The sequence below is a fragment of the Vigna angularis genome, chromosome 5 (assembly GCF_016808095.1).
Source record: "Vigna angularis cultivar LongXiaoDou No.4 chromosome 5, ASM1680809v1, whole genome shotgun sequence".
Lineage (NCBI taxonomy): Eukaryota > Viridiplantae > Streptophyta > Magnoliopsida > Fabales > Fabaceae > Vigna > Vigna angularis.
Window position 1 is genome coordinate 27608767 of NC_068974.1, and position 27446 is coordinate 27636212.

At 35.4% G+C, this 27446-nt stretch overlaps 5 protein-coding genes across 6 annotated transcripts; 2 read left to right on the forward strand and 3 right to left on the reverse strand.

The window, feature by feature from the left end:
* The first annotated feature begins 6255 nt into the window (after window positions 1-6255).
* LOC108339356 (callose synthase 11-like) lies at window positions 6256-7305 on the forward strand. The gene has a single exon (XM_052877637.1). It carries the CDS (start codon window positions 6490-6492, stop codon window positions 7276-7278), a length of 789 nt encoding a protein of 262 aa, XP_052733597.1. The 5' UTR covers window positions 6256-6489; the 3' UTR covers window positions 7279-7305.
* A 3674-nt stretch (window positions 7306-10979) lies between these two features.
* Window positions 10980-11544, reverse strand: LOC128196706 (secreted RxLR effector protein 161-like). Its single transcript, XM_052878216.1, has 2 exons — window positions 11324-11544; window positions 10980-11277 (listed from the first exon to the last, which is right to left on the reverse strand). Exons 1-2 carry the CDS (start codon window positions 11542-11544, stop codon window positions 10980-10982), a joined length of 519 nt encoding a protein of 172 aa, XP_052734176.1.
* A 2462-nt stretch (window positions 11545-14006) lies between these two features.
* LOC108340229 (disease resistance protein Roq1) lies at window positions 14007-18094 on the forward strand. 2 transcript variants are annotated; one of them, XM_017577454.2, is made up of 5 exons: window positions 14007-14571; window positions 15012-16128; window positions 16225-16497; window positions 16592-17425; window positions 17510-18094. In XM_017577454.2, the coding sequence occupies exons 1-5, from the start codon at window positions 14063-14065 to the stop codon at window positions 17933-17935; spliced, it is 3159 nt and encodes a 1052-aa protein (XP_017432943.1). In that variant the 5' UTR covers window positions 14007-14062; the 3' UTR covers window positions 17936-18094. The 2 variants fall into 2 exon arrangements, with proteins under 2 accessions (XP_017432943.1, XP_017432942.1); XM_017577453.2 differs by having other exon boundaries at window positions 16592-18094.
* Window positions 18095-23403: 5309 nt separating this feature from the next.
* LOC108339357 (uncharacterized) lies at window positions 23404-24307 on the reverse strand. The gene is made up of 2 exons (XM_017576496.1): window positions 23890-24307; window positions 23404-23822 (listed from the first exon to the last, which is right to left on the reverse strand). Exons 1-2 carry the CDS (start codon window positions 24305-24307, stop codon window positions 23404-23406), a joined length of 837 nt encoding a protein of 278 aa, XP_017431985.1.
* Window positions 24308-25499: 1192 nt separating this feature from the next.
* LOC108339358 (mannan endo-1,4-beta-mannosidase 2) lies at window positions 25500-27066 on the reverse strand. Its single transcript, XM_017576497.2, is given in 4 exon segments — window positions 25500-25960; window positions 25962-26021; window positions 26023-26132; window positions 26333-27066. Coding segments are annotated over 4 exon segments (639 nt in total). The 5' UTR covers window positions 26591-27066; the 3' UTR covers window positions 25500-25749.
* Window positions 27067-27446: the final 380 nt, after the last annotated feature.

Sequence of the window (27446 nt, forward strand, 5' to 3'; positions counted from 1 at the left end):
ACCTTCAGAAGACAGAAAATTGTTATTGTAAAATTCAGTTGTTTTAAAAGTAAGGTGAGAGGAAATGCTCATTGTTTTTCCTTACAAGACACACTCCATTTCATTTCTCATGTTTCATTTTTTTAGTTTGTCTTCCCTTGAACTCAAGCTACTTAATGTTCTACAAATTTTAAATGTGCTAAGTTAGTTTTAAATAAACCGCTTACTTCTACTATCGTATATATAACAGATAAATGAAAAATAGAGGAAGAAAAATACTTTGTTATTTTTTATGGAATCCTTGTATTTCTTTTTTCTACTTTCTAGTCTTAAAATGCATTTCAGTTTTTGTTCCAGAAAGCTATTCTCCTGTGTTACAATATGCAGAGGAGTTACTAATTTTAAAGATTTCAAGATCAACCGACATGCTTACCCTTATATTTAAATGACTAGATTAAAGATAGGCTGAATTGGATTTTCTAAAATACTTTTGCAAAAATTAGAATTATATTTTAATAAAACCAGTTCATTACAGAATTTGGTTTTGATTGTTGTCGTTTCGAAAATCAAATAAAATATCAATCTTCTAAAGCATTACAAAAATATACTTGTGACATAAATGGATATTTTAGGGTTAAGATAAGTCAGCTCTTCCAATAAATACAGTTAAGAAACATAAAAATAACAAAAGTGAAAATTTAAAATAATAAATGATAAACAGAACTAAAAAATATATAAAAAAATAGGTTAATTTTCAAGTTCTTCCATAATTGAATTTTTTATTGGTTATTATATAATTATTTTCATTTATTCTAAGTCTCACTTAACTAAATAAGTCTCCCTTAATTCATTAAAACTCTTATTCATTCCAAACGTTTTTGAGTGAAATTTTAGTTATATTTTTCTGATTCCAAATGTCTATGATTAGAATAATAATCTATTCTTGTATTTTTATGTTAAGTAAATCAGTATACAAGTTTGAATTAAGTAAACATGTGTAAATTACTTATTCCAAACATATATACAATGTGAACCTATTAACATTTGATCCAAGAATACAAATTAAATGATCTATTTACATTACACATGTTCCAAGCATGAAAATTTACTTTTTCACTTACACAAAAATTATTAGAATTTAACAAAACGACAAGAATTATAATTAAAGATTAAGATTTAATCTATCAACAAGCATTATTAGACAAATGTAAAAGCAAAAGTTAGAACTGAAAAATAATAAATAAAAATGGGTCATCTTTTAGATTGAATTTTTTTTTACTTCAAGACGTTGAAGCTTATATTTTCATGTGTCATGTAACATAAAGTATATATGTCAGACCTCATTAAAACGCACCCAAAACTCCTCTGAACGGACGCCAGGTGTCAAGTAACGAGGATTTGGAAATCAGATAGTGGAAGGCAGGTGTCAGCAGACGAGCGGACGTTCGTTTTTGACGTTGGAAGAAAACTGATTTTTCTGAAACTTCCGTCCCACTCTCTTCTGCATGAACCCTTCTTCCCATAATCTGAAAAACCTTTTTCTCCTCCTTCTCACTACATCTCCTTCATCTTCTCTCTAAGAAAACTTACAAATTCTCTACTCCGATCTCCGTTCAGGCACCGTAGCAGCACTCCCGGCGTCCCAAGCTTCAATTTGAACCGAACAGTTCCGAGTTCTGAAACTGGTAAGTTTCTTGTCCCTAGCCGTTCGTTCTTGTGAACATGCAAACCAAGTTCTGGTTGCATGAGTCCTTAGTTTCGTTCTGAACCATTTTGGTCTGTTGTTTGATTTTTGGTTCGAAGAATTTTTTAGCATTGAGGGTAGAAGGAATCGTATTTTTGGTCTGTAGGACGTTCGTTCACGCTAGAGGTAAGGGAAGCTTATCTAATTTAATTGTATGTTGTTTGTACGTTCGTTGATAATGAATGCATGTTGCTGAGTGGTTGAATGTATATAAAGTATGAATGCTGATATGCTTGTTTACATGGAATATGATTATTTACGATGATATGGATTGTATGAAAATTGATTACGATATGAATTTATAAAGTTATGAAATTATGTATTAAGACATGAGTTGAAGATAAATGAGTCCGGAATATGGAATTTTCCTATGATAATGTACGTTCGTCATTGAACGGTCCTTAACCATTTGGTGTTTCTAGTAAACTTATTTGAAATGGAATTCTTTCATTTGGAAAGAATCCTAGTTGAAGACGAGCGTCTTCTATGGTAATACTATGCTTGAGCGTTCGGCCAAGCGTAGTTGTATCTGAGTATTCGGTGATAAACCTAAATGTTGTAAATATATGTATTTGTATATTTGGTTATTTTAAACACAATTCCAATAGTATCTTATTATATTTATTAATCTTTCTATTATAAGTGTAGTAGTGCTCGGTCTCACACCAAGCTCTCGAATTGAGTAGTGCTCGGTCTTATACCAAGCGCTCGTACTCGTTTCTGGTATAATCTATCTTGACGAAGAATATCGTTCGTCTAGCTTTAATAGAATTTTCTTCTCTACCGTGCTCGGTCATTGACCGACATTCAAACTTCTTAATGTAAATTCAAATAAGTTAAATATTCATAAGCGTTCGGTTTTCTTCAGATAAATCCTTCTAAGTATTTCCCTCTGAAAGTCTTGAAGTGTATACGTCCATTTGGTTTCGGCTTAGAGCCTTAGCAGTTGGTCTAGTTCTTACTATGTTCGGTTAGAACTCTCAAGGGTCAGTTCATCTAATTGACTCACTTTGTAAGTAACGGTCGTTCTAGTCATTCTTGAGATTAACAGTTGATTTCAGTTTCTTTCGAAATCCGATAGTAACCCTCTCGGTCTTATTCTATTCCGAAACTGGAGACCTCTCTGTCTCATTCCAAGTGTTCGTCCTCGTTCTGAGTGAGGATTGAACGTTCGGTATCTGGTGTCTTTATAAATCTTTGAACAAAGAGGACATTGAAATGATTGATAATGACAGATGAAATTGAGAATGATTATGAATGTGATATGGATTGAAATGTTGGATTTTGAACGAGCGTTCCCGGGAAGAACGACTCATGGATGAATATTGGAATTTGTAGAGTATGACTGTGGTGATGCTAAGCTGTCGATTCATACTGATGTTCCGTGAGTAGTCGTCCTCACGTAGAGGGGGTAGGTCATGTGTGGGAACGGTAGGAGGTCCTAGTCCTTAGGGGTACTTTGGACAGATAGGACTAACCTCGGGTGACAGCTGATGAGAATAATCCAGTTACTACATCACCCGGGTGCACGAACGTCGTAGCTACACAGATTTCATACAGTCCGGACAGTCAGTCAGTCTAGTATTAAGCCTTGCTTGAAATGTATGATGAAGTATATCTTATGTGTTTGAATGTGAGAATTGTATGTTTATACTTGAATTAAATTATATAAGCTTACCCTGTATTTCCTGTTTTGTCTGGTTTTGTACGTCCGTCCTTGTCATTGCAATGATCATCCGTGTGGATGTGAGCAGAAGGAGACGAGCTGCTGGAAGAGGCGCTGAAAGAAGAAAATTTGGTAGAAGTTGAAGTTAAGACCGAACCTTAGGACGTTCGGTCAGTAGAGTAGTTTTGTAATGAGGCGGTCTTTCACCTCTTTCTCATCTTTGTATGAATGACCGTTCGGTATTTGGTTTTATTAAACCGTTCGGTCAGACTCGTACTCATGTATTGTTTAAATACGGTAACTCTTTCTGCAAGGCCGTTCGGCCGAGACCGTACGTTCTTGTATAGTGTAAGACTGACCTGCTATATTATTGAATGTAATTATTCGATTATATGGTTTATTATTGTATTTTTGGGATGTTACAATATAAAACATGAATAATAAAACTTTGTGAGTCAAATAATCTAAGATATCGACCAAGTTATTTGAATCATGTAGTATCACTAGTGCAGTAAGGGGAAACGACAACGGTTATTTTCGCCTATAGGCAGCGATTTTTGAACCGAGTCATATACAGGCGAGACAAAAAGTAAACAACTTTATGCCTCGGTTGTGAACCGGGACAAAAAGGTGGAGGATTTCGCCTCGGTTTAAAAGAAACGATGCAATAGATTTTTTATTTTTTTTCAGCAGAATTTTATGCCTCGGTTCCTCTGAACCGAGGCAGTATGTCTTTTTTTATTTTAAGTTTCATTGACAGCAGGATTTAAGGATTATTACTCTGTGTTTGAGGCCTGTATGGTTTAAAGAATACATTTTAGTTCCCACTTCGGCACAAATTTTTCCAACAGTGGAAATAGTCTTCACAGGATATAATCCCCGCAAAGTGTCTGCCCCTAGAACTATTGCATCACTACCTACACCGTAAAATGGAAAAACAAAGTAAGATACAACCATTAATAAACACCATGAAGGTGGAAGAAGTATTAACAAATAATCAAAAACAAGTAGTGAATCTAATGCTAGTGACTAGATAATTTACAGAGGATGATACCATCAGCTTCTCGCAATATCTCATCAAAATGAGTCAATCCCTGTTACAATTTACAAACAAAAGATGCAGTTCAAAAGCACACACACCAACAATCTTGCATTACTGCTTTCAATTTACAAACTGTACAGGAGTTATACTTTTATAGATACATATGTAGGATTAATTAATAATTTTCCTTGAAAGGTAAAAGAAAAAAGAAAATTCCAATAATCTACTTTATGAAACTTCATCTTCTTCTAATCTTGGCTGAACGGTTTGCATTAAAATGGATTGAATTGAAGATGAATTGAAGAAATAGAGTGTCCAGAAAACGCACCAGAAGAGGCTCCAGATTGGTAGGAAGCAACGAGAGCGGTGGGGAAGTTCCGATGGAAGCAGTGGCCATGTTGCGGAAAGGAAAGAGAGTGGAGGCGCGGCGAATCAAATTCAGAAAAACCTAGAGCTTTAAGAGAAGTGGGTCGAAAAGAAGGGGGCCAAAAGGAAGGGTAGGCAAAGGGCGGTGGGTGGTGGTGGCACGACAACAAGGGTAGTGGAGGCGCGGCGAGAAATGAGTGAATGAGTGGTGGTGGAGGCGCAGCAAGGGAGGGGAGCAATGGTGGAGAACGCGACAGAGGCAGGGGGAGCGCCGCCACGGAGGCGCGACGAGCAGCGGCAGGGGAGGCGCGACGAGCAGCGGCAGGGGAGGCGCGACGAGCAGCGGCGGGGGAGGTGCGGCAAGCAGTGGCAACAATGATGGAGATGTAGAGGAAGAAGAAAGTTGGACGCATCAAAGCTTTTGGATGCTGCGGAGATAAAAGAAGAACGAAGAGCGCTTAGGGTTAATTGGGAAAAATATAAAAGCAATTGCTTCGGTTCTCATTTTAACCGAAGTAATGAAACAATACTGCTTCGTTATTCACCTGACCTGATGCCTAAACATGAATTATACGCCTCGGGTGCACACAAAACCGAAGCATAAAAGCTTCGTTCAAACTTACAAAGGCCCTATTGCCTCGGGTCCAAGGGCAACCGATGCCAATATACACTTTATGTCTCAACTCCTCTTGAACCGAAGTCTATAAAGTCGTTGAAATTGCAAAAATGCCATCGCATTTTCATCTGTTTTGGTTTTCGTAAAACCGATGTCTATAAGGCGCGTTAGAATGGAGTTTTTTTACTAGTGTATAGACTTGTCTAACATGGATTTCTAAATAGATTAAGATTGTTTTAGGATTTTAACCGGTCGGTTTTCTATGAACACATGAAGGAAATTTTGTTTTTGAGATTCACCACAAATTCTATAGCCAAGTTTGTTCTTGCAGACTTTACTCCCTGCGTTTCCTCAAATTTTTCAAATGATCATCTGATACTTTCAGAATATATATATATATATTTTAAAAACTTTTTGAAACAACTTTTTTAGAATTTTCGAAATGAAATTTCATGAAAATAATGTTTAGAATCAAATTTTTAAAATTTAATTTTCAAAACACGTGGAATACATTCCAAAAAAAAATTTCAAAATAAAATTTATTTAATCTCACATAATTTTTTAATTTAGTTCCTCTTTCAAATCAATTAAAATTTATTTTATAAAATTTAAAATATTTTTTTTAAATAAATTTTCCTACAAATATATTATTTTTTATTTTTATTTGTTTTTACTCATCTTTATCTATATCTATATATAAAAGGATTTTTCTTGTTGGTGTTCACTTTTGTTTTTCAATTTTACTCTTTAAATAATTTTTTTTTAATTAAAATAATGAGACTCTTGGAGTTGCTTATGAACTCAGAAGGAAAAGAAGGATCCTCAGGCTGATGAAATTTTGTATCTAATGCAAAAAAATGAGGCTCGTCGAGTTGCTTATGTTGATGAGAAAACCACTGAAAGGGATGAGAAGGAGTATTACTCTGTTCTTGTTAAGTATGGCCAACAGTTGCAGAATGAGGTGGAAATTTACCGAGTAAAGTTGCCTGGGCCCTTGAAGCTTGGGGGAAGGAAAGCCAGAAAATCAAAATCATGCCATCATCGTCACCCGTGGTGATGCAGTCCAGACTATTGATATGAATCAGGACAACTACTTTGAGAAAGCTCTTAAAATGCGAAATCTCTGGGAAGAATACAGGCATTACTATGGTATCCGAAGACCCACTACTTTGGGAGTTAGGGAAAACATTTTTACTGGTTCTGTTTCTTCTCTTGCCTGGTTCATGTCAGCTCAGGAAACAAGTTTTGTCACCTTAGGCCAGAGGGTTTTGGCAAATCCTTTGAAGGTTAGAATGCATTACGGTCACCCAGATGTATTTGACAGATTTTGGTTCTTGACTCGAGGTGGTATCAGTAAAGCTTCCAGAGTGATCAGCATAAGTGAGGACATCTTTTCTGGATTTAATTGTACTCTTCGTGGAGGGAATGTCACTCACCATGAATACATTCAGGTTGGCAAAGGCAGGGATGTTGGGTTGAATCAAGTATCAATGTTTGAAGCAAAGGTTGAGAATGCAATGGAAAGTAACTGCAATAACAATGAAGCACTTGGTACCATCTTGAATCAACAGTTCATCATCCAACTTGGACTTTTCACTGCCCTTCCCATGATTGTAGAAAATTACCTTGAGCATGGGTTCCTTCAAGCCATCTGGGATTTCTTGACAATGCAGCTCCAGCTTTCATCAGTTTTTTACACATTCTCAATGGGCACTCGTAGTCATTTCTTTGGTCGGACTGTTCTGCATGGTGGGGCGAAATATCGAGCTACTGGTCGTGGTTTTGTTGTTGAGCACAAGAGATTTGCTGAAATCTATAGACTCTTTGCTCGTAGGCATTTTGTGAAAGCAATTGAGTTGGGCTAATACTTGTAATTTATGCATCACATAGTCCTGTAGCTACTGACACTTTTGTTTATGGATCGCGATATTCTAACAACGCAATTTTGACAAAAAATTAACAACTGTACTCCCCACCTGGATGAACAGTACTCCCCATGCTCTATTTTTGTTAAATTTTTCATTTTTTGAGATGGGTGAGTGAGTTAAATGTTATTGGGTGTGCTCCCTGCACCAATAATGAGGTTAGGTCATTGATTTCTTCAAAATAAAAATGTCCATTTAGGTGGTTTTCTCCAATTGAGGTGAGGTGCATAACCCATGTTGTCAACTTTGACCTTTGCTGACTATTTTAATCATAACTTTTTCCACAGACCTCCAAATGATGTGATTCTTTTTTTATTAGAAAGTAGACTAAAAACTCTTTCCAATGACTACTAATTTATAATTTTTGGACATCTGAGTAGGTGCAGTTAATTCCTTAAAGTTAATGTTTTATATATTTCAACCACCTCTGACCTTTGCTCGTTGTTTTGCTCATAACTTTCTCCATCGAACTCTAAATGAGTTTATTCTTGTTTTGTTGGAAATCTGTTTGAGTCTAGATTCCAACAAAACAAGAATCAAGTCATTTGGAGTTCGGTGGAGAAAGTTAAGAACAAAACAAGTAGCAAAGTTCAGGAAAACAGAGTTGGGGAGCAGTGTTCATCTAGTTGGGGAGTACAGTTGAAGTTTTTGTACAAATTACCCTTTTTCCTCTGGTAATCGATTACAAGACCCCTGTAATCGATTACCAGAGGAAAAAGGGTAATTTGTACAGAAACTTCAACTGTACTCCTCAGCTAGATGAACACTGCTCCCCATTCTCTATTTTTGTTGAATTTTTCCCTTTTTGAGATGGGTGAGTGAGTTCAATGTTATTCGGTGAGCTCTCTGCACCAATAATGAGGTTAGGTCATTGATTTCTTCAAAATAAAAATGTCCATTTAGGTGGTTTTCTCCAATTGAGGTTAGGTGCACAACCCATGCTGTCAACTTTTACCTTTACTGACTATTATAATCATAACTTTTTCCACCGACCTCCAAATGATGTGATTCTTTTTTTATTAGAAAGTAGACTAAAACATCTTTCCAATGACTACTAATTTATAATTTTTGGACATTTCAGTAGGTGCAGTTAATTCCTTAAAGTTAACGTTTTATATATTTCTACCACCTCTGACCTTTGCTGGTTGTTTTGCTCATAACTTTCTCCATCGAATTCCAAATGAGTTGATTCTTGTTTTGTTGGAAAGCTGTTTGAGTCTAGATTCTAACAAAATAAGAATCAAGTCATTTGGAGTTCGGTGGAGAAATGTAAGAACAAAACAAGTAGCAAAGGTTAGAAAAATAGAGTTGGGGAGCAGTGTTCATCTAGCTCGGGAGTACAGTTGAAGTTTCTGTACAAATTACCCTTTTTCCTCTGGTAATCGATTACAAGACCCCTGTAATCGATTACCAAAGGAAAATGGGTATTTTGTACAGAAACTTCAACTATACTCCCTAGCTAGATGAACATTACTCCCCATTCTCTATTTTTGTTGAATTTTTCATTTTTTGAGATGGGTGAGTGAGTTAAATGTTATTGGGTGTGCTCCCTGCACCAATAATGAGGTTAGGTCATTGATTTCTTCAAAAAAAATGTTCATTTAGGTGATTTTCTCCAACTGAGGTGAGGTGCATGATCATTGTTTGTTCGTCATCATTGACACAGGACTGATGTTGTTGTAATCGATTACAGGGAGCTGATAATTGATTACTAGTGGAAAAATCCCCTTGTGTACCAAAAGTTGAGGAGTGCTACCCAGACATGGCCGAAGCACTCCCTAACAGTCCTGACGACTGTGTTTTCAAGGTTTTGTGGATTGATCCCCCTGTTGGTCATGGTTTAAGGCATCCACAACAAGCAATTTCAACTTTGGTGAGTCCTATGTAGATGGAAGACCCACGAAGGGTGTTTATAGGTTGAGAGGTAAGGTTCTGCACCATTGACACAGGAATGATGCACTTGTAATCGATTACAGGGACCCTGTAATCGATTACCAGTGGAAAAATCCCCTTTTGTACCAAAAGTTAAGGAGTGCTACCCAGACATGGCTGAAGCACTCCCCAACAGTCCTGACGACTGTGTTTTCAAGTTTTTATGGATTGATCCCCCTGTTGGCCATGGTTTAAGGTGTCCATAACAAGAAATTTCAAGTTTGATCAATCCTATGTGGATGGAAGACCAAGTAAAGGTGTTTCTAGGTCGAGAGGTGAGGTCATGCACCCTTCAAACAGGAATGATGCACTTGTAACCAAAGAGGAAGGAACAATGCACCTAAGTGACGAAGGAACAACGGTGCCAGCGGAAAAACCAGAGCTTTGGAGAAATGGCGCATAGAAAGCACTTCAATGGCGTAGAGAGAGAGAGACGACTTCCTTCAAAGACACTGGTGGACCCAAGCGACGGACGAACAACGGTGGACAGAGACACCACTTCAATGACGGAGAGAGTTTCAAAGGAAGGAACTTCAATGACGGAGATAGAGTTTTGAAGGATCTTTCGGTGAAGGGGGAGAGAAAGTTTCGAAAATGGGGAGAGAGAGTTTCGAAAAGGGGGAAAGAGAGTTTCGAAAAGGAGGAAAGAGACTTTCGCAGGGTTAGGTTTCAGAAATTAAAAAGCGCCAAAAAGTTTCTAAAAATTATTCCAAAAATGCCCTCCAAAACAAAATGTATCTTTAAAGAAAATTTAATAAAAATAACCAATGACAGTGCGTGTTGTTGTCAAATTGTTGTCAAAAATATGTTGTTGAAGAAACGTTTTCCTTTGTTTATATAGCGTTGACGATCACTAGTTGGTTCTTAGTAGTGTCATGGATTATGGTGCCATTTGTGTTTAATCCTTCTGGCTTTGATTGGTTAAAAACTGTTTATGACTTTGATGATTTTATGAACTGGATTTGGTACAGTGGAAGTGTGTTTGCTAAAGCTGAACAGAGCTGGGAAAGGTGGTGGTATGAAGAACAAGATCATCTAAAGGTGACTGGCCTTTGGGGAAAGCTTTTGGAGATAATCTTAGACCTTCGATTCTTCTTTTTCCAATATGGAATTGTGTATCAGCTTGGCATTTCTGCTGGAAGTACCAGTATTGTTGTTTACTTGCTATCCTGGATTTATGTGCTTGTTATTATTGAAACAGAGAAGTGGGATACAGAAAGAGAGCAAACAACAAAAGTGAATGAATGAATAATATTGATTATTACAACAGATAAAAGCAAAGCTTTATATACAAAGTTTAGTTACTGATAAAACAGTAACTGAAAGTAACAGAAAACGAATTTGAATATTGTTTGAATTACACCACAATACTCTTCCTTAATTCAAACTTCATTGAGAGAAACAACACCAATTCTTCTTTTCAGAAAATCAAATCTTTCACCAGCCAATGCTTTAGTAAACACGTTTGCCAACTGCTCCTCAGTTTTGCAATGTGAGAGCTCAATTCTCTCTTTATTCACCATGTCTCTCAAGAAGTGGTACTTCACTTCTATATGTTTGCTTCTCCCATGCTTTACAGAATTATTTGCCAGATTGATAGCAGAGGTATTGTCCATCATTAATTTCACAGCATTCTCCCTCGTAACCTTCAGTTCTGACAGTAATTCTTTAAGCCAAATACCTTGGCAAGCTCCATAGCATCCTGCTATTTATTCAGCCTCGCAACTGGACAGTGCAACTATCTTTGAACACCACGAGATAGGTGCCTCGTTCAGGAAGAAGATGTATCCTGAAGTGCTCTTCCTTTCTACCATATCTCCTCCATAATCCGAGTCACAAAAACCTATCAACTCTAGCTCACGTTTCTTTCTTTCATAAGGAAATAAGATTCCAGTATTCAAAGTGCCCTTTATGTACCTGATTATGCGTTTTACAGCAAGTAAATGACTTCTCCTGGGCTGATTCATGAATCTGCTCGTTACACCAACATAGAATGCTAGATCAGGTCTGCTATTGCACAAAAAATCTCAGTGATCCAATCATTTGTTTATACAACGTTTCATTTACCGTTTCCTCTGCATCATCATTCATCAACTTGACATTCACCTCCAACGGACTTTTCACAGCGTTGCACTGATTCATTTTAAATCTTTCAAGCAAATCTTTCACATACTTACGCTGATGCATAATCATCCCAACCTCGGTATGCACGACTTCCATGCCAAGAAAGTAACTGAGTTTGTCGAGATCTGTCATCTCAAACTCAGTCTGCATCTTCTTCTTAAATTCTTCAATATCTTCTTCTTAAATTCTTTCGTTTTGTTCTTTGTCTGTGAAATTTATCAATCTCTTTTTAACAGAACAGGGTCAGTAATGAATTTTTATTGTAGCATGCAGAGAAAAAATTATTTTCATCATTGCTTTTTATCTTAATTTTCTTATCAAGTGTCTATTTTTCATCATTTATCTATTTATAGAAGAAAAAAAGTCATCATATTTTTCTTATTTTTGTAAGTATAAAAGTTGCTGAATGTAGGATCTCCATAGATGAGCTGACTGACAGAAACAGTAGATGCTTGATCCTCTCTCAGTGCTTCTTACTGGGATGGCAGAGAAGTTTATTCAAATAATCTTCCAAAATTTCAATGACGTTTAACTCAAATTTAAAATAAAATTTCTACTCACGGTCAACAATAACTGGACAAGCAGTGTTCACAACATACATTTTATAAATACTTCAGAATTATAGTTAGTAATCATTCAATCCAACTCACTATCAAAATCAACAATCACATTCGAACATATTCTGCATCTTCATTCATACTAACATATTACAGCTTCAACATTTAGAAGCTAAGCTAAAAAAAAATATACTTACCTTCAATGGAGGGTCTAATTCAAAAGGGGTTTTGATTGGTGGAGATTGTTCCGAGAAGTTGGGGTCTTTTAGAGTGATTGCTTGATTGTAGAAGGCAACGATTGGTTATGCTTGTTCAAGATGTTGAGATCATGGGGAGTGTTCTCTGCATTTGAACTTGGGATTTTAGAGATTGAAGTAGGTTTGTGCTTGTAAGAGAATGATCGGGGAAGAAAGTTTGTGAGAGATGTGAAGGAAATGATGCTAGAAGAAGGAGTTGTGAGAGTGCGAGAAAACTGTTGTTTGGGGTCAAGGGGCTGACCCGGCCCTAACCCAATATCAATCTCTTTCATAGGGCTTTTGAGGCCAAGGGCTTTGAAAAAGCCCCCTGAAACGTGGGCCAAGAAAATGGGGCTTATTTTAAAGAAGGGCTGGTCTTGGGGTTTCAAATTAAAATGACAGCTCTATCTGTGGAGAGGAGATTAATTTTTTGGAAAATGATACTTCAACAACAACTTTTGACAATATTTTGACACAGAACATGTGTCAAAAATTGGGTGGTCCACGTGGAAAAAAAAATTTAAAAATGAAAATGACGTGGAAAGAGAATTGGGGGAAGGGTTTGAAAGTGAAGAGGTTCATTTTCTCTCTTCAGAATTTGAATCTGAAGCAAGGTGAGAGAGAACCAAAGCTTAGAGAGAGAAAGCGAACCTTAGAGTGAGTCCCACTCCCTCCCACCCAGCCAACTCGCCTCTTCCTAGAAACGTGTCGGTGCAAACGTGGTCCGCCGGAGTTCCGCGTGACAAAGTGGTGTCCGTTCCAGTGACCAGCAGCGTTGAAAGCTTTGATTGGAACCGCCACCGACAAAGACACGTTTTGAGCTACCGTCGTTTACGTCTACTCACCTACCCAATCATTGTGGTTCGTCTTCCTTAGAGCGTCACGATCTTTTGTCCATCGGAGTGTCGCCGTCGATGTTTACCAACTCACCCATCTTGCTTCGTGCCACCTACCGAGAGACGTTAGTGTTCATTAAAGTGTAGTCAGACTGTCTTTATTCATTAAATGTTGGTTTAATTTTTTTAAATTTGTTAGAAAATTGATGTGTTGTTGTGTTTTTTAGATATTTTTAAAAAATATAAAAAAAATACACAACAACACATCATGTACATAGTATGAAAAAACCGGTGAGAAACTCTTACGACTTTTTGTGCCTGATACCTATGAATTGACGGCCGATTTTTTTTATTGAAATAAAGTAAAAATATCCATTTCTAGGTAGAAGTAAAATTACTTGTACGTGCGACTTTAGTATTTTTGAATTAAATTAACATAAACAAAGCCGTGACACTACTTTTGTATATCCAATATCCATTTCTACGTATTACTGAACTAATATGTATGGAACACCATTTTCCAACTGTTGAATATCTAAAAACCACTCCCTCGACAATCTAAGAAACATAGATTGTTGAATAAAAATCTGAAATGATAAATGTTGGAAGTTGAGACTTTTCAACCCTCCATCATTCACGCAACTTTTGTTTTGGTTGTAAATGGTTATATTTAAAAATTAAATTCCATAACTTATATTATCTTTAGTGGAGTAAACACTATAACGTAAGAAACAGCGCTTTCATATTAGCTTTTATTAAAGGTAATAAAAGTGAACCCATTTTGACTGATAAAAGGCATCGAAGAATGTGACTTAATGACTATAATAAGCACAATTATTGGAAAAGCTATGTGAGAGAAGCTTCAACGAAAAAAAAGTAAAATCACAGATAGGCTGGAAATGAATCATACTAAATATATATATATATTTAATAGAGTTGACGAAGACTTGGGTGGATTTATATTTCTTCAGTGTTTGCTTTCCATTTTCACAGTCATTCCAATAAGACTCTTCTCTCCCAACAACTTTGGCTTTCAGTTATGTCTTCCAACGCCATCGTCCAATACACCGCTTCTTCATCTCATGCAATTAACAGATACGATGTATTTGTGAGCTTCCGTGGTGAAGACACACGCAACAACTTCACTGGTTTTCTCTTTCAAGCTCTCCGTAGAAAAGCCATCTATGCCTTCAAAGACGATGAAGATCTCAAAAAAGGTGAATCCATAGCACCCGAGCTCCTCCATGCCATTCAAAGCTCTCGACTTTTCATTGTTGTCTTCTCAAAGAACTATGCTTCCTCCACCTGGTGCTTGCGTGAACTGGCAGAGATACGTAACTGCGTTCAAACTTCCCCAAGACCTGTTATACCTGTCTTTTATGACGTTGATCCTTCGGTGGTGCGCAAACAGAGTGAATGTTATGAGAATGCATTTGCAGAACACGAAAAGAGATTCAGAGAAGACAAAGCGAAGATGGAGGAAGCTGAGAGATGGAGAGAAGCTCTCAGACAAGTGGCCAATCTCTCTGGTTGGGATATTCGAAATAAGTGAGTTATCCTCTCCCGTTTCAAGATTGATCACACTTATATATTTATTATGCAGTGAGTTATATAACCTTTTCTATGTCCTTTTGTTTTCTGAAATATTCATTATCCCTTTCTATACTAGAGTTCGGAGATGTTAGGAATTTAGGAAAAGTAGAAAACAGTGGTTGGTGTGTGTAAGTGGTATGAGTTTGGGAGGGGGGTTTAGCAATGTAAAGATAACTTATAGAAGGTAATGTATTAATTCTTGAGAAGTTTTGGATGATAGAAGGTATCAATTGATTTGATGACAAATCTAGTTAAAATAAAGGTTTAGTAGAAAACATGCAAATGATAGTTTGAAAGTTAAAATCTTCTGCATTATATATTATTTTGTCCTATAAATGCATATACTCTTTTTTGTTCCATTGGGTGATTTTCCTTCGTTTCATTTAAAATTTCAGGCCACAATATGTACAAATTGAAGAAATTGTTCAAAACGTAATAAATACTTTGGGTCCCAAAATTTGTAGTCTTCCAAAGGATGAACTAGTTGGGATAGAGCATAGACTTGAAGAACTAGTTGGGATAGAGCGTAGACTTCAATCAGTTAATAATGTTGGAGTTGTTGGAATCAGTGGGATGAGTGGCATAGGAAAGACTACTCTTGCTCGAGCTTTATACGAAAGAATATATCATCAATATGATTTTCATTGTTTTATTGATGATGTAAGCAAAATATATCGAGATTCAAGTTCACTAGGTGTACAAAAGCAGTTAATTTCTCAGTCTCTAAATGAGAAAAATCTAGAGATTTCAAATTCTTGTGATGGAACATGTTTGATATGGTCTAGGTTGCACAATGTTAGGGCACTTGTAGTTCTGGACAACGTTGATGAAGTTGAACAACTAAGGATGTTTACAGGGAAAAGAGACACTTTGTTGCGTGAATGCTTAGGTAGAGGAAGCATAATCATCGTAGTTTCTAGGGATGAACATATATTGAGGACGCATGGAGTAAATGACATTTATCAAGTCCAACCGTTGAATGATGAAAATGCCATGCAGCTGTTTTGTAGAAATGCTTTCAAAGTTAATCATATTTTGAGTGATTATGAAAAGTTGGCATGGGATGTACTATCTTATGCTGAGGGCCATCCGTTGGCAATTGAAGTAATTGGGTCATCTTTGTTTGGTCGAAATGTGTCACAATGGGAAAGTGCATTGGCCAGGCTAAAAGAAAAGAAAAGTAAAAATATTATGGATGTTTTGCGTATAAGTTTTGATCAGCTGGATGAAGAAGACAAAGAAATATTTTTGGATATTGCATGTGCCCTATGCCATCATGATGAGGAATATGTGACGGAAGTTCTAAAGTTTCGTGGATTTCATCCTGAATATGGTCTACAAGTTCTGCTTGACAAATCACTAATATCGAAAAGGAGTGGGATTATTGATATGCATCGCTTGTTGAAGGACTTGGGCAGGTATATTGTCAAAGAAGAATCACCTAAGGAACCCCTAAAGAGGAGTAGGTTGTGCAATTACCAAGATTTCTGCAAAGCTATGTCAAACAATCAGGTAAAATTAATAGATTCATTTATAATTTTATGTTGCCATTTTTTTAGAGCATGAAAATCCTTCGAAAAATGTAACAATTTTATTCTTTGTGCGTAGACAACTGAAATTCTTGAAGTCGTAGCTGTTTATCTACTACGGAATTCTAAAACTGTGAGGGTAGATGGTTTATCGAAAATTAGACACCTTAAGTATCTTAGAGTTGGGTACGTGAACTGTTCAGGAAGTCTCAGTCATCTTTCAAGTGAACTAGGATATCTTATTTGGCACAATTATCCTTTTGAGTGTTTGCCTCAAAGTTTTCAGCCACACAAACTAGTTGAGTTACTATTGAGAGGAAGCAGTATTCAACGACTATGGAGTGGTACAAAGGTGATGTATATTAAATTTATATTTCTAAGAAATAAATTAAAGAAAATCTAAGTTTCATTATTAAGTGGGTTCTTGTATTTGCCAATCATTGTAGGTGCTACCTAATTTGAAGCGTTTGGATCTCTCTTACTCTAGAAAATTAGTTGAGATGCCAGATGTTGCAGAGGCCCTAAATCTTGAAGGGATAATTCTTGAAGAATGCATACAGCTCCGAAAACTCAGTCCATCGATTGGTCTCCTGAGCAAGCTTACTATTTTGAGTTTGAGAAACTGTAAAAACTTAGTAAGTTTACCCAATAGCATATTGGGCCTGAATTCTCTTGAATATTTGGGTGTCTATGGTTGTTCAAAACTGTTTAAAAATGAGTTATTAGATGAAGCAAGGAACACAAAGCATTTGAAGAAGCGTTGTTTAGTTGACGGTCCTATTCATTCCCACTCAAAATCCCATTTAATAAAAAAAATGCTTTTGTGGCCTTTAGGTTTGTTGTATTCCAGAGCACAAAGAGAGTCAGTTAGTTGTTTGTTACCTTCCTCTCCCACTCTCCCTTGTTTGCGTGTACTCGATCTAAGATTCTGCAACTTAGTTAAAATCCCTGATGCCATTGGAAAGTTAAGTTGTTTAGAAAAGTTAAATTTGAAGGGAAACAATTTTGTTACATTGCCTAACCTCAAGGACCTTTTTAGACTGTATTATTTAAACTTAGAGAATTGCAAGCGATTGAAATACTTGCCTGACCTCCCTTCACGAACTCACTTGCCCTTAAATCTTTACTCGTATCCGATACAATATTTTGTATCCTTCCGCGATCGTATAATAGAGGACTATAAAGATATGACGGGATTAATGATGTTCAACTGCCCAGAAATAGTTGAGAGGGAACGGTGCACTAGCATGACTGTTTCATGGATGCTACAAATTCTTCAGGTGTGCATGTTTCTTCCTTACACTTTCCTTCTTTTAATCTCTTTTGGATTTGAAAAAAAACTACTAACGCATAACAAAACTCAGTCGTGGTACAACTCAGAATGTTTCATCCCAAGTATTGGAAGTATTATCCCTGGAAGTGAAATACCAATGTGGTTCAACAATCAGGTTGTGAGCATGGACAATTCAATAATCATAGATGTCTCTCCTTTTGTGCATGACAATAATTGGGTTGGTGTCGTGTGCTGTGTAATATTCAGTGAAAATGTTTCCCGTAATAGTATTTACAACTTAGATCATATGTGGCTATTTTATTACTCTCGTCAAGAGTTCCGCCGTGAACAAGGCATATTTCAGGGCAAACTTGATATACGTAACTTGAGATTGACATTTACATTAGAGGACGTGAAAATACTTTGTATATCAAAGGTAGATAGGTTCCTGGAATTTGCTGATTTTGAAGTGAAAAAATACGCCTATCGATGGGTAAATAAGCAAGATCTGCAGTGATTCATGGTTGAGATTTGGCAGCAAGTTTTAAGCAATACCTTTAGAAGACAGAAAATTGTTATTGTAAAATTCAGTTGTTTTAAAAGTAAGGTGAGAGGAAATGCTCATTGTCTTTCCTTACAAGACAGTCCATTTCATTTCTCATATTTTATTTTTTTAGTTTCTCTTCACTTGAACTCAAGCTACTTAATGTTCTACAAATTTTAAATGTGCTAAGTTAACATTAAATAAACCGCTTACTTCTACTATCGTATATATAACAGATAAATGAAAAATAGAGAAAGAAAAAGACTTTGTTATTTTTTATGGAGTCCTTGTATTTCTTTTTTCTACTTTCTAGTCTTACAATGCATTTCGGTTTTTGTTCCAGAAAGCTATTCCCCTGTGCTACAATATTATGAAGGGGAATTACTAATTTTAAAGATTTCAAGATCAACTCTTAGATTTAAATGACTAGGTTAAAGGAGGCTGAATTGAAATTTCTAAATATTTTCGCAAAACTTTTTAGAATTATATTTTAATTAAACCAGTTCACTACAGGATTTGGTTTTGATTGTTGTCGTTTAGAAAATCAAATAAATATCAATCTTATAAAGCATTGTAAAAATACACTTGTGACATAAACGGATATTTTAGGGTTAAGCTAACTGCTCGTCTTCCAATAAATACAATTAAGAAACATAAACATAACAAAAGCGGATTTTTAAAGTAATAAATGATAAAAAGAAATAAAACAAATATAAAATATAGATTGATTCTCGAATTCTTCTATAGTTGAATTTTTTATTGGTTATTATATGATTATTTTCATTTATTCTATAAATAGAGACTTCAAATTAAGTAAATAAGTCTCATTTAATTAATTAAGGCTATTACTCATTGCAAACGTCCGTGATTAAAATAATAATCTATTCTTCTAGTTTTTTTATGTTAAGTAAATTAATATACAAGTTTGAATTAAGTAAATATGTGTAAATTACTTATTTCAAACACATACAATGTAAACCTATTAAGACTTCACTTAATTTAAGAGTACAAGTTAAATGATCTATTACATTATACATGTTCCAAACGTATATGTGAAAATTTACTTTTTCACTTACAGAAAAGATTATTACAATTAAACAAAATAACAAAAATTATAATTAAAGATTAAGATTTAAACTATCAACAAGCATTATTAGACAATTGTAAAAGCAAAAGTTAGAACTGAAAAAGAATTTGAAGCATCTAGGTTGAATTATTTTTACTTCAATATGTTGAAGCTTATATTTTCATGCGTCATGTGACATATAAGTCAAGTCACCAAGTTATTTGACCCATGTAGTCTAGACTTGTCAGCATGGGTTTTTAAATAGAGGTTAAGATTGTTTTAGGATTTTAACTGGTGGGTTTTCTATGAACACATGGAAGGAATTTTTTTTTCTTTACATTCATCACAAATTCGATAGCCAAGATTGTTCTTGCAGAATTTACTTCCTTCGTCTCCACAAATTTTTAAAATGATCATTTTACCTTATGACTTTCAGAATATATATATTTCAAAAACTTTTCGAAACAACTTTTTTAAAATTTTCGAAATGAAATTTTCGGAAGAGAATGTTTCGAATCAAATTTCTGAAATTGAATTTTCAAAACACGTGGAGTGCATTCCAAAAAAGAATTTTCAAAATAAGATTTATTTAATCTCACATAATTTTTTAATTTAGTTCCTCTTTCAAATCAATTAAAATTTATTCTATAAAATTTTAAATAATTTATTTTAAATAAATTTTCCTACAAATATATTACTTTAGATTTTTATTTGTTTTTACTCTTCCTTATCTACACCTATATATAAAAGGATTTTCCTTTTACTATGAGGTAATTAATCGAGATACGTATATGTACATTTATAGTATGATTTCATAGATTTATTTGGGGATTCTATGGTGCAGGTTTCAATAATGTATGTATTGATGTGAGATTATTCTGTCACTCTAATAAACACTCATACTCAAGTAGATACTAGTGGATTATGTCGTGAGAGTAGTAGAATATCCTAGTCTTGAGGTTTGGTGACCTAAGACGTTCAAGGATTAACCTTGTGGTGACAATATAAAACCAAGTTGGTAACGACTCTATAGAGCATTTAAGATCACCATAAGTGCCAGGATCCGATATTAATACTATATCCGGATGATTCAGTCTGGAAATAGGTTATATGTATGATACAAACATGTTGAGTATAGCCAATTATGTACAATGATTTTTTAATTGATTTAATAGCTGGTTTCTTTTGGAATTTAGCTTAACATTTTTCCTTGTGATTGTGTTTGTTTATTTTCTTGTTTGGAAATTTGTCACTTGATCGATGGAAGCAGGGGAGGAAGTTGCTTTGGAGCAGATGTTAGGTAGTGAAGAGACTGATGCATATATAGGTGTTTAACTATTTGATTTTACTACTTAAAATCTTTTGAAAAACTTTTAGATTTGTACTCAAACTTCTTTTGAAGTTTTTACTGTATAAAAAAGTAAAGATATTATAGTTATACACGGATAACTGTAATAACTAAGTTTTTATGTTTTTCTTGTCATCTAACTGTTTTGTGTTATTGGATTTGTGATAATTCCATGATAGTGGTAAATCTTTTAAAATGGGATGTCACATTTTTGGTATCAGAACAATTCTTCCTCAGTAAACCTGTAGGTTACGAGTGTACCAAGTTTCAGTTATTTACTCTTATTTATGTCTAGTTGGTATTTTAGTTTCTTGAGTTAAACTGATAACTTTTTTTCGTGTGAGCAGGGTATGACACCTAGGCCTCCTCCTCCACTCACAAATCCAAATGTTCTTAATCTTATATGGATGATGGAATCCTTGGTAGCGATGATGTAGGAGTAGAATGCTTCATTAGTTCAGCTAAATAGAATAGCTCTTTAAAACTTTACATTTGTGTTCAAACTTCTTTTGAAGGTTTTGCTGTATAAAAAGTAAACATATTATAAATATCCTTGAATAACTCTAATAACTAAATTTTTATGTTTTCCTTATCATCTAACTGTTTTGTTTTTTGAATTTGTGATTATTCATGATAGTGTTAAAATGGGATACCACACCTACAAATATATTATTTTTAATTTTTATTTGTTTTTACTCTTCTTTATCTATACCTATATATAAAAGGATTTTCTTTGTTGGGGTTTACATTTGTTTTTCAATTTTACTCTTTAAATAAAAAAGTTAAATTAAAATAATTATTTTAGCAATTTTACTGTTTAAATTACCATTTCCTTAAATTTTAACTGTTTATTTATTTGACTATATTTTTAAATTTAACTATTTTTTAATTAAAAAATTATTTACAAAATAAATAAAAATGATTTACAATAAAATTATAAAAATTATTTATATTTAATATCACTATAGATAATATATTCCCAAAAGTATCGTTTTATTTATAACACTCATTGTAATATTTTATTTTCAGCATTCATATTTAATGAAATTTTAAGAGTTAATGATTTGAAAATATCAAGTTATATAAATTGTAAAAAAATTAAATGGAAACTTATTTACCTCTCATGAAGTTGAAGTTATGTTGAATGTTTTTCACGTCTCCAGTTTTAAGATAAATTTTGACTTTAATTATATAACCCTAAATAATAATGTGTTAAAAGAAAAGGTTAAATAACCATAAATGATATAAAGGTGTACCAATATGTTAGTTTTTGACACTTTTAAAAATAAACTCTTAAAGATATATAAAATAAAAATAATTTATCTATCTTAGATAAATATTAAGTGTTTTGGTAGAGATTAATTCAGGATCGAGTTAACCTTTTCGACGTGTCCTCCTTGCTTCTGAACGTTTGGATCATCTGAACTACTCGCTGTCAGTCTGGACCGCTCGGTTGTAGCCTGTTCCGCTCGGTTGAATATTTGAGTCTCGTAGAGTGTGTATTGAACGTACCTGACTTTTGGCCTTGACCTTTTATTTATAAGTCATCTCATGGATCTTTTAAACTAACACAGATCCAATAGAATAAAAAAAAACTTACCTTTATGTTCGGTCAGTTACTAATAAACAGCTTATCTATTTTAATCAGATATCTTTGATTATTTTATCGTCTGCTAGACTATTGGCTTAATAATAATTTGAACGTTGGCCCAATTAGGGCTCAACATTGTTGAAGTAGCGGATGGACCGAACGACCCTTAATGGATGGACCGAACGGTCCATACCGTATACCATACATATGCCCCCCAAGTCCGAGTTAACCATTTGGCTCTAGCCAAGGTTAAGTATAGGACTTGTATGAGCTTGGGAGAGACCGTCCTCGCTGTATTGGGGAGGTTGTTTTGATTGTACTTCGAGTCGTTGCTTTTAGAACTTTTTCTTGTGTGGCCGAATTGCCGGATACCTTTGAGGCCGAATGCCTGAATACTTAAGGCCATGGAAGGCCGAGCAGTAGAGGCCGAATGGCTGAAATGTAGATGATCAAACTCATTTTATAAGGCTGAACGACGAAGCAAGCGAGATTGTTCGGTTGAAGATTCAAATGAGAATGACTGTTCCTAGTTTTTAGCATCCGTCCTAGGAGTTCACTAGAGAACTTCATGATGGTCGAGCACGTTCGGACTTAAGCATAGGAGTTTATCGGGCAACATTCCCTAGGTTTTGTTGACGAGATTGACATTTCATGGAGCTCACCGCTCGGTTTAGGACGAGAGTGAGAGTTCACGAAGCTCACCGCTTAGTTTAGGACAAGAGTGAGAGTTCACGGAGAACGTTCCTCACCGTTTGGTTTATCGACCTAGGAGTTCGTTTTGGAACTTCCTAGTGGACGAGAGTGTCAGTCCTCGGGGACGTCCAACACCGCTTGGTTTAGGACGAGAGTGAGAGTTCATGGAGAACGTTCCTCACCGCTTGGTTTATCGACCTAGGAGTTCGTTTTGGAACTTCCTAGTGGACGAGTGTGTCAGTCTCGAGGATGTCCAACACCGCTCGGTTTAGGACGAGAGTGAGAGTTCATGGAGAACGTTCCTCACCGCTCGGTTTATCGACCTAGGAGTTCGTTTTGGAACTTCCTAGTGGACGAGAGTGTCAATCCTCGGGACGTGCAACACCGCTCGGTTCAGGATGAGAGTGAGAGCTCACGGAGAACGTTCCTCACCGCTCGGTTCAGGACCAGGGGCTTTCAGAGAGCGTTCCCTGGGTTTTGTTTGTATTGCCATGCAACTTGTGATTGAATGGAAATTGTCTGGCTTTATTCATACTGAAAGTGTAAGTCTTGTCAAAAGAATTTATTAAAAACAAAACATCACATCAAAATTCAACTAAAGTAAACTTGAGATGAGTCGCATTCTAAGTGTTAGGAAGGAATTTTTATTATATATTCTAGAAGATATGCCCCCTAATCTAGCGGTCAGGGCTACAACTGCGGCTGCTACTTCACCTATGTCTCCGATCCTCTTTTCTATACTATCATTCGATACTTCTCCGTGGAGATCTTCTTGATGGGTTCCTCACCTGCGACCGTTCCTCCTTCACGTATTTGCGGAGATGACCTGCACGAATAAGTGGTTCGATCTTATCTTTGAGTGTTACACACTCTTCGGTAGTATGTCCCAGGTTTTGATGGTATTGACAGTGCTTTCCTTCATCAACATTTTTAGGTGAATGAAGCTTTCTGACCGAAAGATGTTCAGTCCTAAGGGCTTCCTCAAGGATTTTTGCCCTGGGCGCATTAACAGCTGTATAATGATCAAATTTAGGCGTTCGGGGGAAGTCCTTTGGTCGAGGATCTCCTCCCTTGTCGTTGCCACCGAATGATTGCCTGCCGTCCTTTCTAATTCCGTCTGCAGAAGCTTCATGCTGTTGTTTTTCCCTTGAATTCCTTATACCTTCAATACGAATGAATTTAGCAATTCTTTCCTGAAGTTCATCCATAGTTTTGGTGGTCTGGCATACAATTTTTCAGCAAAATATCCTGGTCGTAGGCATGAAGGCAAATTGCTGATGATAAATTGTGATTAACATCTTTAACTCGTCGTGCGGTTTCAGTGTACCTTTTCATAAAGGCTTTCAAAGTTTCACCCTTCTCCTGTTTGGTGTTTACCAATTCCGCCGGTGTTATCTCCTGTCTTTGATTGGCTGCGTATTGTCTCCTAAAGAGGGTTTCTACATTGGTGAAGCAATCCACTGTCTTGGGAGGAAGAGTGTTGTACCATTCCAATGCCTCTTCCTTGAGTGATAATGAGAAGGCTCTACACATGATCGGGTCGCTGTTTTTATAGAATTTCATTGCGTTACTGAACGTCCTTAGTTGATCGTCCAGATCAATTGAACCATCATACTTATACAATGCGGGAGGAGGTTTTTCTGGCATTGGAGTTTGCATGATGGTCGCCGTAAAAGGGAGTAAACTGGTAGGCCAAACGGTTTGTAGGGGTGTTGGCTCCCTTCTACCTCTACCGTTCAGGTTGGTTTGATTACGACTTGCTTCGCTTTTGTTCTCTCGGTTTGAGGCAGACCGCTCGGGAGGGACTCATTCAGCCCTTAGCGCCACAATCTCCTCTGCGTGTGTTCGCTGCATCTCTTGTTTCGGTAGGGATTAATTCAGGACCGAGAGACTAACCTTTCCGACGTGTCCTCCTTGCTTCTGAACGCTTGGATTGTCTGAATCGCTCGCCGCTAGTCTGGACCGCTCAGTTGTAGCCTGCTCCGCTCGGGTTTATTCTTGACTAGGGGGGAGGTACCTGCAAAAGGTACTCCGACGCTCAAGTTAGGAGCTGTTTAATGAACTATTTATCATAGTTGAATATTTGAGTCTCGTAGAGCGTGTATTGAACGTACCTGGTTTTTGGTCTTGACCTTCTATTTATAAGTCATCTCATGGATCTTTTAAACTAACACAGATCCAATAGAATAAAAATAAAGTTACCTTTATGTTCGGTCAGTTACTGATAAACAACTTATCTATCTTTAATCAGATATCTTTGATTATTTTATCGTCTATTAGGCTATTGTCTTAATAATAATTTGAAAGTTGACCCAATTAGGAGCTCAACATTGTTGAAGTAGCGGATGGACCGAACGACCTTTAATGGATGGACCGAACGGTCCATACTGTATACCATACATTAAGGATTATAAATTAGGAATCGAAATTTTAGAAAGATGAAAATTAAAAAAGAAATATATAGAGTAGAATCAAAATTCATAAACACTAAACAATAATTTAATTTTTACATATATGAAAGACTAACGAAATAAATTATTATAAAGACTAAAATCAAAACTCATGACCAAGACAATTCTCAATAAAATAACATTCATATCCTCTTTGATTTTTAAATGAAAATTAATTTCTTTTATGTTTTTTTTAAATGAAAGTCACTTATCTTATGTTTTCAATTTCTTTATTTTATTTAAAAATATCTTCTTGACTAAAATTTAAATAAAGATATGGAAATTTAAAATTTAAATTTTCCATAAAAATTAGACAATTTTTCAAAGGAAAAAATATCTTAAATAAAATAAGAAAAATGAAGATTTGATGATAGAACTCAAAAGTTAAAAAAAAAAAAAAATTGCCTCACATCTTAAAACACTTGATGGTTGATTTTGTTGATGAGGTTACAAGCTTTGAAAAAAGTGTTTATAGAGTAATATCTAATCTATGTGTTACCACACTATATATACGCCACTAACCAACTACACCATTGGTGATGAAAACAGAACCATATTCTACAGAACTAGTCTTAAACCACAAAACAACCCATATTTCTCCCCTTTTCAAATCAAGGGCTTTTATTTCCACACTTTTTTCTAACAAAATTGTTTGAAACTTTTGTCCTTATGCGGCCACTCCTTTACCTTCGTCAATCTGCATGATTGTTCAATGAACGGTGAAAGAATTGGTGTCTTTTCCCTAAGGATGATTCCAAAATCATCACTAAACTCCTGCATTCCTCCAACCAAGAATTGCCAAACCAGACATCCACCTCCAGACCTGTTTTTCTTTGCATATTTGTACGATGTCTAAAATTGTTTTGTACATTGTTTTTCTCTCTGACATTGTAAAATTTATGTCTGAATCCAAATTCAGAGAACACAACCGGCTTGTTCAGTACCTTATCACCATCTTCAATGTGAGAAAGCATCCACTTTGACACAAATTTCATGTAGTCTTCAAATACCTGCTCATGAAACTTATGCATAGGTTTTTTGAAAAGTTAATACTAAACATTAAGCTAATCAGAATCATCATAAGATGTCTTGGGATTCAAGTTTCAAACAAATTATTGCTGAGATAGTTGAGTTCTTTGATTCTTTAAGAGTTCAGTTCCTTCATTAACAGTCAAAGAAAATACAAAATCATAGACATAGGCATGTAGCAGTTAAACAATGCTTACCAATGATCAGGATAGATATGAACAGAGATGAAATCAATGCTTGAGATCAAGGAGTTCCTTATAAAATCAGATCCAAGTCGAGATGCCCAGTCCTCAGGGTTCACCATCAATCTTTTTGGATCATTAGGACCGTAAAAACCTTCGAGTCCGACCATCACGAGATGGCGCTTGTCGATGAGTTTGACAAAAGCTGACATTTCCTCTATCCAATCTTGCAGTTCTATGACAAGTAAACTGTATACAACTATACTCATATATACCTACATTACAATTGGTGAAATAAACCTCTATTGTTTTCTTTCCCTTCTAAACTCAGCAGAAAGAATGGTATTTGTCTATCCTGAATTTAAATTCCACAAGAAAAAATAAAATCTTAGTTACAATTACATGCTTAAATTGAAATGTTTCAACTCCTAAGTTCCTTTCTTCCATGTATTATACAGAAGGGGTTCAAAAAGAACTAATATCAGAATGAACATAACAAATAGTGGCTGAAATTCAAAGTGCACCATAAAACACATATCATCTGAGATCATAATATTTTATAAACATAGATTTCAAGGAAAGGAAAGAATAGGTAAATTGGAATCAATAATATTTCAGCAATGCTATTCATATGGAATTTGAGGTTGTGAAAGGAATAATTAATGGGATAGAGAAAATCTAGAGATAGCGGAATGCAGAGAAAATGTGGAAAACAGTAGTTGGAAGAAGTGTTGTAGTTGTCTTAGTTGTGGTAGATATTGTCTTGCATCAAAAGGTAGAGTACATGAATATTTATAGACTCATATTATTCCAGAAGATGCTAGCCACAACTTATGTTGAATCTTCTAGATTTTTACCTATGTAGAATGGTCTTGATTTTTTTCTTCCTAGCTTAGACTTTTCTATAATATTCTAGAATTTGTATTAAATTTCAATTATTCTATATAAGGAGTTTCTACATTCTTCTAGAATGTGCATTACACTTTAATACTCATTCTTAATGAAAATTCGGTAACTCTAAGCATAGTGCATAATAGTTCAAATCTTGGTCATGGTAATATGTTAAACTCTTTGGCAAGTGCACCAAATCGTTCAAGTAATAAACCATGGTAAGACCAGGTATCG

Coding starts and splice junctions, on each gene's coding strand:
- LOC128196706 (XM_052878216.1), bottom strand. CDS start 11,544: ATGCAGACTGAGTTTGAGATGACAGATCTCGACAAACTCAGTTACTTT. Junction 11,278..11,323: donor GAAACGGTAAATGAAACGTT/GTATAAACAAAT, acceptor GTGCAATAGCAG/ACCTGATCTAGCATTCTATG.
- LOC108339356 (XM_052877637.1), top strand. CDS start 6,490: ATGAATCAGGACAACTACTTTGAGAAAGCTCTTAAAATGCGAAATCTC.
- LOC108339357 (XM_017576496.1), bottom strand. CDS start 24,307: ATGCCAGAAAAACCTCCTCCCGCATTGTATAAGTATGATGGTTCAATT. Junction 23,823..23,889: donor GGATATTTTGCTGAAAAATT/GTATGCCAGACC, acceptor TTCGTATTGAAG/GTATAAGGAATTCAAGGGAA.
- LOC108340229 (XM_017577453.2), top strand. CDS start 14,063: ATGTCTTCCAACGCCATCGTCCAATACACCGCTTCTTCATCTCATGCA. Junction 14,572..15,011: donor GGTTGGGATATTCGAAATAA/GTGAGTTATCCT, acceptor TTAAAATTTCAG/GCCACAATATGTACAAATTG. Junction 16,498..16,591: donor GACTATGGAGTGGTACAAAG/GTGATGTATATT, acceptor CAATCATTGTAG/GTGCTACCTAATTTGAAGCG.